Source organism: Heliangelus exortis, chromosome 1 (assembly GCF_036169615.1).
Source record: "Heliangelus exortis chromosome 1, bHelExo1.hap1, whole genome shotgun sequence".
Classification (NCBI taxonomy): Eukaryota; Metazoa; Chordata; class Aves; order Apodiformes; family Trochilidae; genus Heliangelus; species Heliangelus exortis.
Window position 1 is genome coordinate 63034026 of NC_092422.1, and position 18121 is coordinate 63052146.

At 41.7% G+C, this 18121-nt stretch overlaps 1 protein-coding gene across 1 annotated transcript in view; it reads left to right on the forward strand.

The window, feature by feature from the left end:
* The window catches only part of RFX8 (regulatory factor X8), a 35142-nt gene extending 19417 nt beyond the window's left edge, over nucleotides 1–15725 (forward strand). Inside the window, exons 12-16 of the mRNA XM_071745019.1 lie at nucleotides 3523–3679; nucleotides 5257–5351; nucleotides 7276–7390; nucleotides 10863–11154; nucleotides 15358–15725. Coding sequence (XP_071601120.1) covers nucleotides 3523–3679; nucleotides 5257–5351; nucleotides 7276–7390; nucleotides 10863–11116 — 621 coding nt within the window. The 3' untranslated portion in view covers nucleotides 11117–11154; nucleotides 15358–15725. The remainder of the gene's footprint in view (nucleotides 1–3522; nucleotides 3680–5256; nucleotides 5352–7275; nucleotides 7391–10862; nucleotides 11155–15357) is intronic.
* Nucleotides 15726–18121: the final 2396 nt, after the last annotated feature.

Below are 18121 nucleotides of genomic sequence, written 5' to 3' on the forward strand. Positions count from 1 at the left end.
GATCTGGATAAGGAGTGGGTTGAGAGTAGCCCTGAACAGAAGGACTTGGAGGTGTTGATTGACGAGAAGCTCAAGATGAGCTGGCAGTGCACTCATGCAGCTCAGAAGGCCAAACGTATCCTAGGATGCATCAAGAGGAGTGTGGCTAGAAGATAAAGAGAGGTGATTCTCCCCCTTTATTCTGCACTCATGAGACCCCACCTCGAGTACTGCATCCAGTCCTGGTGTACCTACCATAGGAAGGACTCAGATCTGTTGGAATGAGTCCAGAGGAAGGTCACAAAGATGATCCAGGGGCTGGAGCACCTCTGCGACAAGGAAGTGCTGAAGGACCTGAGATTGTTCAGCCTGAAAAAGAGAAGACTCTGGGGGGAACCTTATAGCTACCTTCCAATACCTGAAGGGAACCTGCAGGAAGGCTGGAGAGAGGCTTTTCATAAAAGTGTCCAGTGACAGGACAAGGGGAAATGGATTTGAAATGAAGGAGAATAGGTTTAGACTGGATATTAGGAAGAAGTTCTTTAATACAAGGGTGGTGAGACTCTGGAAGAGGTTTCCCAGAGAAGCTGTGGCTGACCCCTCGCTGGAAGTGTTCAAGGCCAGGTTGGGTGAGACCTTGGGGAACCTGATCAAGATGAGAGATCCCTGCCCATGGCAGAGGGGTTCTGAGTAAATGATCTCTAGGGTCCCTTCCAACCTAGACCATTCTATGATTCTATGATTTGTGTAGTCAGACTTTATCTCATTCCTCCTGTGCTTGAGTCATGATGTCAAGGGGCTGTTTGCAGCCTTTAGCTGTTTCTTTGCCTATTCCTAATGTGCAGACAAACTGCAAAACAGTCAGCATTGAATTTGCACCCTCAAGATTTATGGCAGGAGAATGTCAGCCAAGCTGGGGGGGAATTATCTAGCCACAGCTTCTGGCTGCTCTGCATCCCCTTTACATTGCTTAACCAGCACAAACTGAACCTAGCAAACCTGGGAATTTGGGTCAAATGTATGTGTGCAGCTGAGGACATTCTGAGCCTGGTTCTTGTTCATGGTGACAAGCTCTTGGCACTTTGTCACAAGTAAAGATGATTACACCTCCCCTAGAGCCTCTTCAAAATACTAGAGAAGGGCAAAGGGTCTCCAGTGCACCTGATGATTAGTCCCATTGTGATCTAAAAACAAGAGTTTCAATAAGTGAAATTACCTAAATCTTGTGAATAAGCATCCCCATAGCCTTTCAGCCAACACATAGCTGCTCTTGCAACTTCTCTTAGAGGTCTTGCCAAAGCATGGCTACCAGGCTCCAGCAAAACAGGCTGGGAAACAAATACCAGCTCAACATTCTCTTACAAATGTATCCCCCTGCCAAATGCACGCCAGGAAAAACGGTTGTCTGAACACCACAGGTGTTTAAAATTTTCAGCTTGTGAGAAACATGCAGCTGCTTCATGGCGAGCTGAACAACCCTCAGAAAGGACTGCTGAGGGTTTTAGTCAGCCAGACCCAGTCTTAGGCTCATGTGAACTCATGTCCCATTTCCCTTGGTGGCCCTCATCAGATGCTGATGCCAAGTGGATGTGAGTAGAGCAAGTGATACCTCACTCCTCCTCCATTGAACTCAACTGCTTTCCAGCAATTGGAGCTGATGGTTCTATCCACAGCTTGGTATTTAATAGCTTGATTTTGGCATCCATAACATCTTGGGATAGCTTGTTCCAGGGTTTGATTATCTGTTGTGTGAAAAAAATACTTTCTTTTATTATTTTAAAATTTCTACCCTTCTTCCCTCGGTTCTCCCTGCAAACCCCATCACATCCTTCCTCAGATATTTCTATCCAAAGATGAAGTTTATCTCACCTTCTCACAGAGGTATTTCCAAATATCCTTCTGAGTTTTCTCTGTCTGAAATTCACTTGGAATTTCAACTAGAGACTGATGTTCGAACCAGGTGAGGGTGCTCCTGATGAGAGGTACTATGGAGCAGCTGTGCAGATGCAGCCTCCAAACAGTGTGACCACACTGTCCCTTGTGGAGCACTTTGAAATAATTTAGCCACCTGGTGAGAAATTAGGAACAATTCTGGCAGAGTCAGCATTCAAAAGAGAAAAAATGAAAAAGTAACTTTCCCATCATGTGCAAAGCAGTCTGACAGCTGCTACTACCTGAACATGCAGAAGTAATTAGAGCACAAAAAGGTGCAAATTCCCTGTGAGAAAGGAATGTGAATATGATGCTTATCATTCCTGCCTCTGGTAAACTGTATTTAAGTGTTATCAGAGCTGGCTCTCTGTCATTTAGAAAATTATGTTTAGTATAATGAAGTGTGATGGCAAAAGGGACCATTTGGGAACACTGGGGCATGGAGCTGGGTGCTGGCAATGAACTAAACCGACTGCTGGTTGTCCCCAGCCTTTAGATTATGTTCTTGTTGCAGCTCTACTTCTGACACTGGACACTTTAAGTAAAATGAGAAAAAAAGACTTTTTCTTTGACTTAGTTGAAGGGGATTGCCAAGTGAGAATCGGAGTGCTTTTGGTTTTTCAGTAAAGCTAGCGGAATGGTGATAATTAAAAATTACTGGATTGGGAAAGATGTTCGTATACAAAATGGTCCAGCTCCATTCACTGCTGCTTGTGGGGTCATTGTAAGCACCTGGTGAAGGGGATTTGTTGAAAATGTCTATGAATCCTGAAGTTTTTCTGAATTTAAAAAAAAATATTTTTCCTTTGGAAGGTTCAACAGAACAGGGACTATTTGTATACAAGCCAATAATTCAAAGAAAGCTTTATGATTTCAGTATGGAAGTCAGAGACTAAATGTATGGATTAGCAAATTTTAATGGAATCATGTTTAATTGCTTAGCCATTCATAATTTCCTCAAGAATCTGAAGCAATACTGTGAGATACTAGCAATTAAAATTTACAAAGTGGAAAGAGATACGGATAAAATGTTAGGCTGAAAATTGTTTGCAATATCTATGTGAGTAATATTTTGGGGACAAACATGATGCTAGATTCGTTCACAAATGACTCATAAGCAAATAAATGGGATAAAATACCAACTATTATTTCAACGAATATAATTTTAAATAATAACATATTTATAACATTTTTTTTAACCTTAGGTTTGGGATAGTTGAGAATACTTGCCTTTGAATTTAACTGAAATCTACTAAGGACAGATAACAACAAGGGAAAGTCAGCCCTGATTTAGCATTCCATGTTTTAGACAGAATACTGTTATTTGGCATAATTATAATAACTCCAGGCAAAACCAAATGTCCAGATGCTTCAAGCATGTTAGCCTTGTCTGCTTCATCACAGACAACAACACAAGAGCATCATTGAAAAGATTATCTCCCAGAACAAAAACCTCTTGAAGGCAACTTGAGATTCTTCTCCTTTGATTTCCCCCCATCCCCAGTTTGGAGACTGGTTCTATAAAGTCTACTATTGAATAAAGGAAGCTTTTTGACTGAGCTAAGGGCTTGAGAAAATTAAAGGCATTAACTGTTTTCTTTTGCTCTACAGACAATGAGAAGAGTCTTGAACAGCAACAGCAGAGTCACTGTTCTACGATCAGACTTGCAGACTGTCATTGATGAGGGATTTCTGGATGTGCCTGGAAACTTCTTTCAAAAGGAGTTTAGGAATTTCAAGCATCTGCAGAATGACCTAGAACTCAAATGTAAATTTTTTTGGTTATATTTTGTCTATCCACTGAAGCCCTTGCTTGCCATTGTTAAAGCTCCAGCATTTCCTCTGGTTTATTCGTGGCATCTGCCCTAATGGGAATTAGAGTCTTGCTGTAACCCGAGGTACTGGAAAAGAGCCAATAAAAATGAGAATGCAGCTTGTAATATTATCCTTTTAACTTTAAAGGTTAAGAATGAAAGGCTTTCCATTCTGGCTCTCTCTTAAAGCATTCTGTGGCAGCAGGAGTGGGGTTTGTGTTACTAAATGATGCATCTTCTAGAAAAAGGTTGAAAAACAGAGAAGCTCATTTTGTATAATTTTCTTTGACAAAAAAAAAAGTTTTCAGGAGTTCCATTTCATATTTTTCTCTGCTACTAATGGAAGTACACAGAATCATTTATTGTGGCCAGATTTTATAATATTGCTTGCTGAACTGGATGAGGACTGTTTGCCTTTCACCTTTCATGCCCTTTCTGTGCCCACTGCATCCTGTGGGATTGATGTGCTGCTGTAAGCAATAAAATACACAGTTTGTATGCAGCCATGACATAATGCATTTGCCAGCTTAATGAAGAAGGATGGCAACATAATAGCAAGTTAATTTTTAGATTAATGGGCTGCCATTTAGGTTATTAGCAAGAGCTGGACAAGTTGGGTGAAGCTGTGCACGTAACTGATGGGGGGAAACCTCAGCTCTTTGCTCCTGGCCCACCACCAACTCACTTACAGACTAAGGGATGTGCCACAGCCAGTAGCTGCTTCCAGTAGGAATAATAATTTGCCTTCTTCACAGAACAACCAGGAGAACAATTTAAGTAGTATTAATATAGGGTTTAAAATAAAAAACACTACGCAGAAAGGTTGTATTACATTTGTTTGTTACATTAATGATGGTCGTGTTTTTCCGTGGGGAATTTATTGCATTCTCTGTTTTCATTGCTTCTTCAAATTGGCATTAACAATAAGCATGGTTTCACAGGCTCTACCCATATGCCTTCTTGAAGAAAGACATCTCATTTAAAAGAATACAAATTCAGAGAACTGCAATAGTGTTGCACTGTCTAGCACTGCGGGGGTAGATTCCACGATTTTGGGGGAACAGCTGCATTGGTATTTGGCAATATAATATATATTGCTGATGGTCTATAGAATGTTCTATATTTTCTGGGTTTGTGTTTGTTTGTTTTGTAGTTTGTTTGTTTGTTTTTAAAATTTTCTCTTCCTCAGTGGATAAGACAAGATTTTTTCCTCAGCTACATAAAATCTCAGATAAGTAAGTCAATATTGCATATGAACAAATTCCAGCTTTCACACTTGAAGTGTTTATTCTTGCTGTGATGACTAGGTCAGTGCACATATGGTGGAAATGGACATAAATAGGAATTCTGACTGATTTTCAAGTAGGGTACTATTCCTCACTGAAGTGATAGTGTGATTATATTAATCATAATGCTATAAACAGATATCAATATATTTTAAGCTACAGATAAAATAAAAAAGCTAAAAACTGATGAAACTGACAAGCAAGACAATGACTTCAAGCAATAATCTCCCTTATACATTTCACAGGTTTGAATGACTTCCTGTCTTTGCTGGCATCTTCCACAGATATTCGGGTTCTCCTGAATGGTCTGTCTTCAAATCTTCAGATTTTTGTCATTCAGGTATACAATTAATTTAATAATTTCTGAAAAGAGAGTGTGATCACCTAATTTATCCTGCCACAGGCTGACTGTCCTTAATCTGCAGGAACTATACTGTTCACCAGCAACCTGCCATCCAGAGGGACCTTGATGGGTTTGAGGGGTGGGCTTATGCATACTGCATGGAGCTCAGCCAGGACAAGTGCAAGGCTGTGCGAGCTGGTCCCAAACACAAATACAGGATGGGTATGGGTGCACTGGATAAAACCATCTCTGATGAGAAGGACTTTGGGGGTGTTGGCAGACAAGAAGCTCAACATGAGCCAGCAACGTGTGCTTGCAGCCCAGAAAGCCAAATGTATCCTGGGCTGCAACAAAAGAAGTGGCCAGGAGGTCAAGGGAGGTGATTCTGCCCCGCTGCTCTGATCTTGTGAGACCCCACCTGGAGTTGTGTGTCCTGTTCTGGAGCTTCCAACATAAGATGGATGTGGAGCTGTTGGAGTGAATCCAGAGGAGGGCCACAAAGATGATGAGAGGGCTGGAGCAGGTCTCCTGTGAGGGCAGGATGAGGGAGCTGGGATTGTTCATCCTGGAAAAGCAGCAGCTCTGGGGAGATCTGATTGTGGCCTCCCAGCACCTGAAGTGGTGCTCCAGGAAAGCTGAGGAGAGACTTTTTACAAGGGCATGTAGTGAGAGGAGAAGGGGTAATGGCTTTAAACAGTAAGAGGGTAGTTTAGGAGGAAATTCTTCATTATGGGAGTGGTGAGAAATTGGAAGAGGTTGTCCAGAGAAGCTGTGGCTCCCCTCTCCCTGGAAATGTTCAAGGCCAGGTTGGAAGGGTCTCTGAGCAACCTGATCTAATGGGAGGTGTCCCTACCTATGGCAGGGGTTTGGGACTAGATGATCAGTAATGTGCCTTCCAGCCCAACCCATCCGTGATTCTGTGAGCCTGACGAGACTGCAGATTTGCATAAATACCTCGTATGCATTATGCAGAAAAAGGGAGATTTAATTGTTGTACATAAATTCCATCTGTACAAACAACTGCAAGCATATTTCTGCACATATATCTGCTTGGGCAGTTTCAGTATCTGCTCTCATTTCACAGATGCATACTGTAAGAGTCCCTAATAAAATGGAATTCAGAAGAAAAGTGTTAGTAAAAATAGAGACAGCACTTCATGATGCCTGAAATCACTGATTCATTAAACTGTGTGCTTTTAGCAGGTGTTAGAAGAGTGATAGCACAATGTTTCTAACTCTTGTGAAAGTCTCAAGTATGATCATCCTCACATATGTACCTTCCTGTAGGCTAACAACTCTACCACCCCTGTTCTACTACTGAATTAGCAATAACTTGACAGCACCACTGCTTTTGCTTGGGCACTGGTAATTTGTGCTTGGGCAGTGTCTTTTTTTTCTCTCTCTCTTTTTGAAAAAGCAGGGTAGACTATACTTCTCTAGTTTTGGTTTTTTTTTTTTAGATAGCACTTTGCAGTGGTACCTTCATCCCACAGAACACTCTGATGCCTCCAGGATGGGGGAGATGGATCAGGACTTTTCCTGAGAGCTGACAGTTATAGAGGATAAGACAATAGACACAAGCTGCAGCAAAGAAAATTTCCAATAGAGAAAAAGAAAAAAAATAACTACCATGAGAGTAGTTGAACATGGGATGAAGTAATGTGGAAAGGTGGTGGAATCTCCTTCCTGAAGGTTTTCAGAATTTCACTGAATAAAGCCTGAACTAAGCTGGCCATGCTCTGAGCAAATGGATTAGATGATGTCCAAAGATCTCTTTTGACCTAGGTTATTTTAGGATTCTAGGAGAAAACCCTACTTATTCCATCTTTGTATGTAGTTTGTACAGGGAAATACTCTGCAACAAAGTGAGGAATTGTTTTAACCAGCTTCACCATAAAGCTTTTTTTTCCTCCATCTGCAGCCATGCCAGAGTAAAGAGGATTTTAGAAACCTGGCATCAGACTTCCAGTTGAGATGGAACTTCCTACTGAGTGCAATAAGCAAGGCAATGACCCTCAGCTATGCAGAGAGCTTTGGTAAGTAGCATCTTTTTGACTCTCACCTGGTATGCCCCTTTCTGCCCTGACATGGCAGAGGCACCAGAATATTTTAAGTGACATAAATTCATGTCAATAAGGAAGGGCACCACCTCTTCCTACTCCCTTCCTTGCATCAGGCACCATCATTTCCCTGGGGACACAGCCAGCCATGGCAAGGGGATGAAAACAGTTATTTTTCAGCCAGATTTGTTTTCTGATCCAAAATCTAGCATAAGCAGAAGGGAGGAAAGCAGGATCAGGCATCTGGAGTGGTGGTAAGGGAAGGGATTCTTTCTGCAGAAGCCATTGTTTTTTTGTGGAAATAGGGGGAAGAGCAGACTGAGGCATGAACCTCTAGTTTCCCTCCCGAGGAGAGCTGCACACCCCAGAAGAAGGGTGTGATGGAGAGCTAGGATCAGTGATATCCCAAGCCATAAAAACTCCAGATCTCTCAAGTGACAGCTCACAGATCCTCAGGTTCTTTCTGTGTAATACAGCCAGAGCAGAGCCACTGCTGTAACTACATACCAGAAAGACAGTTTCCTCCTATTCCAACAGCTATATCCTCCTTTTCCTTATGCGTTACACAGACCTAAGTGCTTGCCTAGCCAGCAGAAAGCCTGTTTCAGATGTTCAGCTGTCTCTTCTTCAGGTGGGTTAATTTTCTCTATGTTAGGGCTCTAAGTTGTCAAGCATCACATTCATCCCACCAGTGCAAGGCAAGAGCAGTGCAGGGTCTGTGTGGTTACATTCAAGTGGCTTAAAGTGGTACAACCATGTCTTGGATTGGTACAATTAATTTCTTCCATTTCTATATTGCATCAACCCTACCTGCCCTTCTCTTCAATTGTAAAACCTTCCAGAGGCTCTCTCTCTATTATTCATTCTGCAGAAATGCACCATCACCTGCGAGTAGCATCTGATCCCAAACTGTATGACTCTCTTTTTAGATTTTCAAAGGAACACCTTCATACTTTTTCCTCTTCTGTTGGATGGGGCTTCCCACAGGCAGCCATAGAAAACCTCATTATCTTCTTTGAAATTTCCCTTCAAAACTGTACTTTCATGTTTTTCCTACAAAGACATAAAAAAAAGGGGTATGTTAAGGTTGTTGCCTTTTGTATTCTTCAGTATTCCTCCCCTGCTAATGCCAGTGTTTGTGCCTGTGTTTGAGTGTGTGCACCCCTTTTCTGCATCTAGCTGCTACCTTTTGCTTTATATTTAGGTTGCAAAGTTTCTGGAGCAGGATCACAGTTTTGTTCTGTGTCTGCAGGGAACATAGCACAGTAGGGTCCCTTTTCTGTCAGCTGCTGCATTGCAATAATAATAAAATAATTTCTTTCTCACTCTCCAGAGGAGTTCTGCACAGAACTCTCCAGTGTTACATGCAATATTTTGGGCAACAAAGACATTAGGAATGAATTCCAAGAACAGAATTGGGAGCGTAACTGAAATGCCCTACGATGATGAAATACTCTTCCCTCTTTCCAGCACAAGAAAAGTTTAATGAATTGTCTCCCTGCTCTGCAGCTCTGGATTGTTAGGGACACATCTGATGGAGAGCATCCCTTTCTCTTCTGAGCCTTCCTTAGACTAGTTAAAAATTGTATTTCCATCCCACTTATGCCAGTTTTCCAACTATACTTCAGCAATACTAAGATTGAATTTATTCTCACATATGAGAGAATTTTCAAAAGTATTTTAATCTTCCTCTGTGATGCTCAAATTAATTTGATCATTATTATCTTCTTTCTTAATACCCTTGCTTGTTTAAGATGTTGGTCTTATGACTTATGATATGACTTATCAAGTCCCTTCTTTCTGATGTTTTCATTCCAATAGGATTTTGAGTTTTAGTGGACAAGACTGAAACCGTTATGTTAACAAACCATTTGGTGTAAAAGTTCATGGTCATTGTTTTTCAGAAATTTTTTAAATCTCAGCATTTCTTGCAGGAACGGAGGGCATCCTTCAAGTCAAAATATGTAGTATACACACTGAGGAAACACAATTACTTAGAGAAATGTGTGAGTGCCTGCCTGCAAAATAAACCACATACCAGTAACCTGCCCCAAATTCACTTCCATCTGGGGCTCTTGCCTTGGAGCTCGACACCTCTGACATACAAAATACACTGGTATAATCACACCTCTGAATTTAGGATTGACTTTTACCCTTTTCCAGCTCAGCTTCCTCCACATGGATGATGCCCAAGGCTGATCAGAGAAACTCTGTAGTTAGCATTGCTGTAAGGCAGCAGGGAGCAAGTGTTCTTCAGCAGTCAGGGCTCATGAGATCCCTACAGCTCTTTTTAGATCCATCTCCTCCCCAACAAATGGGCTTCTACATACCTCCATCACAAAACTTTACAACAGCTGGAACATCTCCACTTCCTTGCCCATCTCCATTCCAAGGCATTCAGGGATGTACTGTTGAGCCACACTGGCTGGACCACGACCTGTGCTTTCCTCTTGGGCAAACAAGCTGCTTCAAAATGTGTCCCTCTGTATTATACCAAGGGAAGATGGGAGTGGTAGCTTTTGTTTCATGCTTACAGTCACTGAATATATGGAAAACACCTATAAGATGGTTAGAAACACTCATGAACTTCCAGTGTCAGGTCTGTATAGTTTGAACTCCAAGTATATAGAAACCTGGCAGCCCCTTTCCTTGACCTGTAAATAAACAAGTACTTCCACTTTGCTGTAAATTAAAGATGCACAAAAGAACAAAGATCAGAAGCAGACACATATAATACCAACATTCATTTTTAAAATTCTGTAAACCTTGGCCATTCATATAAATCGTGGTATCTCCTTGTTGATGTCCATGTAAACGTGTGTGGGATGTGGAGGCTGTAACTTGCTTGGTGAATTCCTATGCAGATTTATGGGCTGGAAGAAGTCCTACTCTTTATTGTAGGGGCTTGCAACCAGGGTATGATTCAAAAGTCAGTGGCCTTAGTGAGTCTCCCTTGGCTTTTAGCAGTTGTGCCACAAGCTTCAAGGTTGAGCATTTAATGATGTAGATACCAGGCACAGAGAAGTCTGTGGGAGGGTTTGCTTGGGAAGAGGTGGAATGCTTTTCCTGTCCAAGGGGAGAATGGGGATGGTATGTGGTTGCTGATAAAGCCCGTTAGTAGCAGTGAATGTGGGGGTAGAACATAAAAACAAATAAACACAAGTACACTTTTTCCTCTAGCTACAATAAGGAGAAAAGTCTCTTGCTTATATTTAAAATCTGCAATTTGTGTCAAATTTGCTGTGATATTTGGAAGTACATGATTTTGGAAGTACTGTTTGATGACTGCTAGTCTGATACTATCTCTCCACTATCTCTAGCCCATTACTGTCATTCCAAAAAAAAAAAAAAAAAAAAAAAAAAAAAAAATATATATATATATATATATACATGATGGAGATAAGCAAATGAGGCTGTTAAAATTACTTCTGTTTTTCTTTAAACCTAGGATCCTGGTATCTGTTTAATTTACTACTGGTGGATTTCGTGGCTCATGTTTTCCTGTCCTGTATGGAGGAGGAGGGACATGAAAGTTTCTGGGTCACAGAACAAAACGAGTCCTCTGTCCTCTCAGTTTATGAGCCCAGCCACCTCTGGGTTTATTTGACAGAGGAGCAATCTCAAGCCAGTGATCCACAGGCAGCTCTTATAACTTTAATGGAGAGCCAGAGTAACTTCGGATTAGACAACAGTTCTTCATAATTCTGAATTATTTGGTGGACACATCCACAGGATGCAAGGTAAAATAAACACTAATTTTAAAGAAAATCTTAAAAAAAAAATGTTATAAACTGAGTAAATCAGAAGGGACTGAGAAGGAGGGATGTGGTTGTTTGGGGTTTTTATGTGTGTGAAGTAGAACTAAAGAAATCTAGTTCACAGGCAGCTGTATCCAGTGTCACTTAAACCTCAAGCCTCAAAGCATCCTTCACATCCCACACCCACTCCGTCATCCTACCTATCCATCATTCATCCATCATCCATCACTGCAGTTCCCTGATTCTTTCCTTAGGTTTTCGGCAGACTTCTGGTGCTCCTTCAGATTCCCTGATCATTGTCTAAGCAAGGGCAGTGCTGTCACAGTGGGCTGGGAGCAACTTGTGGGGTAGCTGGCAAACAGGCTGCATGTATCTACTGATCAGAAGAGTGTATGGTGTGGGCTTTCCTTGCTGTTGGAAGCACTGAGAGGATCTTTTCCCTCCACCTAGCTGTTAGTTTTATCAACAGATGCAGAAGTATGAAATCCTGGAGACTTTTCTGCTCCACTGGACTTCCTTGCAGTCAGTCCATTGCTTCAAACTTAGTAAGGGATGACACACAGGTAGAAAGAAAGAGGGACTTTTGTCTTCATGGAATACAAGGTTAAACATGAGGACATATGGGAACACGGATCAGGCCTCTGCTGCTTAATATCAGTGATGAATAAGACATTCTGCTGTTTTCAGATTTGTTGTCCTTGCAATTAAACCACTCATCTTAAATCTCAGAGAACACTGTGTTTTCCACTAAACTGTGCTGGACAAATGTTAATGTTATCAAGACTCACAAAGAAAATTAGATTTTGGGGGTGATCCTGATACAGTTATTTTACTCCCAAGATACATTCAGCTTCCATGCACTAGGATTAGGACTGGAAATGGACTGTTTTCCACCCATCCTTGTCAGTTTTAGAGACCTTTGGTGGACCATTGTTTTTCACATGTAAAAGATGCTAAAATTACCTCAGCAATAAAAATTGTAGGGGAGAAAGAAGGCACAAAGGGGACATACCAGGAATTATTTATACAGGTGACAGCTTTTATTATTCTTCAAAAGTAATATAATGACCCATCCTACCATGCCACCTTAATGTAAAAAACCAAATGGACCTGGGTGCAGGGTACAAGCAAGGAATTTATAAACTACTGATGATCAGAAATTAGGAGAACAGAGAATCATAGCATGGTTTGGGTTGGAAGGGACCTTAAAGATCATCTAGTTCCAAATGTGCTGCCATGGGCAGGGACACCTCCCACCAGACCAGGGTGCTCACATCCCCATCCAACCTGGCCTTGAGCACTTCCAGGGAGGGGGCAGCCACAGCTTCCCTGGGCAACCTGTGCCAGTGTCTCACCACCCTCACAGTAAAGAATTTCTTCCTAATGTCTAATCTGAATCTCTCCTCTTTCATTTTGAAACTGTTCCCCCTTGTCCTATTACTACATGCCTTTGCAAAAAGTCCACTTCCAGCTTTCCTGTAGGCCCCTTCAGATACAGGAAGGCTGCTTTAAGGCTCCCTGGAGCCTTCTCTTCTCCAGGCTGAACAACCCCAACTCTCTCATCCTGTCTTCATAGGAGAGGTGCTACAGCCCTCTGATCATCTTCATGACCCTCCTCTGGACTTGCTCCAGCAGCTCCCTGTCCTTCTTGTGTTGTAGCACCCAAAGTTCTGCATGGCCCACTATGCCCATTGCAATGCAGACAAGAATTTGACCCATATTTTGTCTAAGTAATGTGCCTATAAATATATCTATCAGTTGTACATGATCTCAAGAACAGAGCAAGGCTGATTAGAATGAGGGACAAGGGGTGTCAGAGTTAGAGAGAAGGGGTATAAAACATTAAACAGGGAGTATGATGGCTTGAGAGAAAGTATGGAGGTGAGAAGGAGACAACGAAGGATTAGGAGAGTGTAAAAAGAGCTTAGGAATTAAAGATCCCAATAGCTGATGGATTCTACCAGTCCACATACAATATGCTGATAAGGGTGGGAAGAAAAAGAGATTCTAGTAGGAGCCTGCTGACGCTGTGGTTCAAGTGTTTGAAGTTTGTGAAGGAGCTGAAAACTTAAACACGGAGCTCAAAAGGATTTCAGGAGCTGTGACAGAGTGAGTAAGCATTTCTGCCTACTTGTGCCCTTTAAATTCATGGTGGCTCTGACCTCAACCATTGCAGGCTCCTTCTTTTTGGGTGTCAATACTAATGCCACAGGTTGCTGAAAAACACAGCTGCCAAAAGCATCTCCACCACCCACCACTTTGCATTGCTGTCTCTGTAGGTCCTATGAATAGATTTCCTTTGCATGAAGACTTGTGTTCTGTGACTTTTGGTCACCAAAATCATCACTGTGCTCCCAATCCATCATCTGTCACTACTCCTGACTAATTCCCCTTCAGCCACATCCCATTCTGTGGGGTATCTAAACCCTCAGCAGCCCTAGCAGAATTCCACCAGCCGTGCTGCTGTTTCCTGTACCACATTTCATCTGCCTGTTGTATTCCTTTGTGCATCACGAGTATATTCCATATTTTTTCCCATTTCACTCCTTTACCTCATGCAGCCTCTGCAGCTCTCTGTGACTGAGTGTCTTTCGTCAGCTCCCATCCTCCACTCTGTCCTCAGCCAACAACACCAACCTCCAGATCTTTTCATCTTGTCCCACAAGGCATTTCTGTGCCTTCCCTACAGCCTGTTATGCTCAGGAAAAAAATCTGTTCATTGCACCTCCACCCTCGTCTCATTGAAGTTAGTGCTAAAAACTCAGCTTTCCTGTGAAACCCAGGAAAAAAGAGGGAGGACCTGTAACAGAAATCAGAAAAGAATCTCCCAACTTTGCCCTGGTATCAGCAGCATCAGTATGTGTCTGGGGCTTAGCAGATCCCTTCATCTTTTAGTTGTCACCTTCATTCTTCTTCTTCCTTCCCCATCTGTTTTTGGTCCTCCATTCCCTGTTCATGCTGAATACAAATTACACTCCTCAGCAGAGGGACCATGTTTTTCCATTTATTTCAAAGAGCGCAGCACATATCCAAATTTTATTTTATTTTTTTTTAAAAAATATAATTTGAAGCGTGAAAATAATTATTAATAGTCTTGAAAACAGAATACATTCCAAGTGACATCTCCTGAGGAGAATATTTTTATACAAAATAATGTAGAAAGAGGCAAGTGAGACAATGCATGATTTGAATGCATTGGCTTAACAGGGAGGGTGGCAGATGAAATGCTGTATAGCCAAATGCATGTAGTATGAACCAAGAATTGTTGAAACCTGTGGCAGTAGTGCAGATGCTCTGAGTGAACTGTAATCTATGAAAGTGCAGCTCAGAGAGCATTGGCCCAATCTATATTTCTTATCACAGAGCTTGCAGTTGCTTTCTCTCAGCGCCAATAGCATTTTTTCATCTAGAAAATACCATGCCAGGCTTCCTCTCTTAGTTCACTTGTTACCAAATTAGAATCCTATTAAACTGCACACCTGCAGTGGGTTTATCTGCAGAGCACCATGCTGTAGCTTTTAATCCAATTCCACACCTTCATAAGATACAATATACTGGAAACCAGGGCACAGAGAGACTGAGGTTATGCCATTTGTAGCTCTGTTGGCAAAGAACATATCAAACACTTTGATTTGTTAAAAAGGGACAAAAAATAAAGACATAGTTAAATACTTCACTTAAAAGAATGCTAAGTGTTCATCTGAGTGGTCTGTATAATCCAGGATATGGAGATCAAACAAAATCGTTCAATAAAATGATCAAAAAATGAGAGTAAAATCTTGGCCCTGTTTCAATTCAGTGGCAAAATTTCCATTGATTTTAAGAGAGCCAGAATTTCAGCATGAAAATGTAGTCACTACTGGGGGAGGGGGAGCAGGAATAAGAGACAGGCTGAGACTATTTATTTTGAAAAAGAATAAGTGTTATAGCAAACACATAAGGTGTGAATGATGTATTAAAAACTGGATCTGGCCTCCTGTCAGGCCTTTGCCACCCTATGATGAAACCCAATGTGTATCTCCTCTTGTTGGGGTAACCGATGTAAAACAATGTTGGGTACCCATAAAATGCCCCAGGTACAGCAGGCAAGAATAGATAAGACTTTTTTTAAATTCAATGAAGGGAGAAACAAATTATTTGAAGTTCCTACAGTACAAACATTTCTGTTTCTTTTCTAATTTTCAGCTCATCTAGGTCATTTTGGAAGAGAGAATTACTAAAACCTTTACTAAGTTGGATCTTAGAGTCTGAAGGAAAGAACTTCTTACCCAAAAAGATGGAAAAACTTTTTTTTGCCTCTGATGAACAGCAAATCTTCAGAGAAAACCATCCTCAGTTGAAAATTCTTTATGCTAGAATATTCTTACTTTTTGGTACAACTTTAAGAAACACTGTTGTCATTTTTTAAAATTTTAGATCTTTTTTTTTGGAAATAATACAAAACTATACTAGCAATGCAGTTCTTTTCAGTTGTCAGGTGGCTTGTTTGTTCATCTTTATTTTAATACATCTTTGGGCAAAAAAAAAAAATACTCATGGTTTGGTTTTATCTATTTCTTGTATTTTTTTTGTCATCACTAAAGTTAAAGGCCTACCTGAAGTCATTGTGGTAAAATTACCTGGAAGCTACAGATTAGATTAATGACTAGTTTTTTTAGTGCTGCTTTGTGTTTACCATGCATAATTTAGAATTTTTATTTATTATATATAGAATTTAGTAATAATTCCTATATCTTGAGAAATTCCTCCTTTGTTTTTCATTACTACAGGATACAAGAGCATACAATTCTATTAATTCTATTAATTCTATTAAGTGAATTAAAACAAGTTGTATGTAATAATATATTGATTTGTTTGTTAGAAAGTAGGTTATTTGAGCTTGTTTTATAGGCAAAGTATAAGCAAAGATTTTACAAAGAGAAAACCTAGAATTGATCTGTATGAAATAGTAAATACAGGGTATGAAATTTGTATTTTGCTTGCATTAGATTGCATGAGGAAGTTCTTTGAAACACCATTAAAATTGGAAATTCAGGTATTTTTGAAGAGCACATCTGCAGGGAATTGACTGGACCTGGTTGTTCTTTCAAGAAGAGAAAATTGTTTCATTATTTTAAGAAGGGACATTTCCTGAATTAGAGAAAAGCGCTTGTCTGGACCTTAGCAAACTTTCAGTCATTTTGCTTTTTGAAATCTATTTATTTATTTTCCACTTGCAACCACATTCAAGTGCTCAAGTTGGAAACAATATTCATGGCATTGCATCAGATATATACAGGGCCATTTGCTAAAGGAAGAGGTAGTCACTTACTCAGTTGTGCTGATAAAACTAAGAGTTTGGCGGTGAAATTGCATACTCTGGGGAAGTATCTTTACAGTGGGAAAAATTAGTTTGAACTTTAAGGCCCATTATACCCATACATATTTTAGGGTGAAGATAAAAAACCCCAAAACAATATGTGTAGAAAAATGGCAAGATAAAAATACTCAATATTTTCCAGTCCATTTTTATTTATAAAAGTTTATATTGTAGATTAGATGTGAAGCATCTGCAATTAAGCAGAAGTTGTAACAGCAAACTGGCCTTGTGTCTGCTCTTCACAGGTTTGGAAAGGTAAGGTTTTTCAGGTGTATCTGAGAACCACTTGAAAGGCAAAGATTCATTCCTATTGAACCTCTACTCCTTAAATAATTTGCATAAATGCAATGAAAGTTTACAACCATATATTTTAAAGAATCTGAAGTTCGCATTGCCAAGAACAGAAAAGGAGCAGGATTAAAAGGTCCCTTGACTAAACAGGGCCATTGATATAAACTCAAATAAATATTCAGATCTTTGCCTAATTAAAAAGTTGCTCAGAAAACATAGTTTAATAACAGGTCCACATACTTACAAGTCAAAACAAATCCCACAAGTACTGGAATCAGTGACAGCTGCCTTCTAGGTCCTGAGGTCCTGTTGTTGCTCAACCCTGGTGCCCAAATGAAGTTTTCCCCACAACAGGAGCATTCCTGTGGGTGTGCTCCCCCAGGGACTGGCTCTTCTTTAATAAATGGAGAGATGGTACCACTTGTGCCTGGGCAGTTCATGTAGTACACATGGAGAATTATTTTACTAAATACCTGCCCAGCTGCACACCTGGCTGAGACAGTCCACCAGCCTCCTAAGTTCCTAGCAAACGACAGACACAAAGGCAGGGGAAACCCGTGGCAAACCCCACATCCTGGGGACCTGTGAATCAAGAGGGGTCAAGTCCCACCCCAGCTGTGCCCTCTGCCAGCCCACGCCATGGGTGGCTGTCTCATGGGTGGCTGTCTCATGGGTGGCTGTCCTGCAGGTGGCTCTTCCAAAAGTGGTGGTCCCAGGGGTAGCAGTCATGTGTGTGGCTGTCTTATGTGTGGCTTTCCCACGAGTGACTGTCCCATGAGTGGCTGTCCCACGGATAGCAGTCCCATGGGTAGCTGTCCAGCACTTGGATATCCTCCAGGTGACTCTCCTGCAAGTGACTGTCCCACGGGTGACTGTCCTAAAGGTGGCTGTCTCAAGAGTGACAGACCCTTGGGTGGCTTGTCCCACAGGTGGCTGTCCCATGAGTAGCTGTCCCGCGTGTGACAGACCCATCCGTGGCTGTCCCACGGGTGACAGTCCCATGAGTGGCTGCCCCGCGGGTGACTATTCCATGGATGTCTGTCCCACGCTGTCCCGCGGGTGGCTCTCCCACAGGCGGCTATCCCGCGGGTGCCACGGGCAGAGCCAGCACTCCAGCCACCCCACGCACGGAGCTGATGGGATGCTCCCCGGAGCACCCCGGGGCCGCTGGGGGGTGCTCGGGGTGTGCCGGCGGTGCGGAGCGGTGCGGAGTGGAGCGAGGCGGTGCAGGGAGGTGCGGGGTGGGGCGAGGCGGTGTGGAGCGGTGCGGGGTGGGGCGAGGAGGTGCGGGGCGGTGCG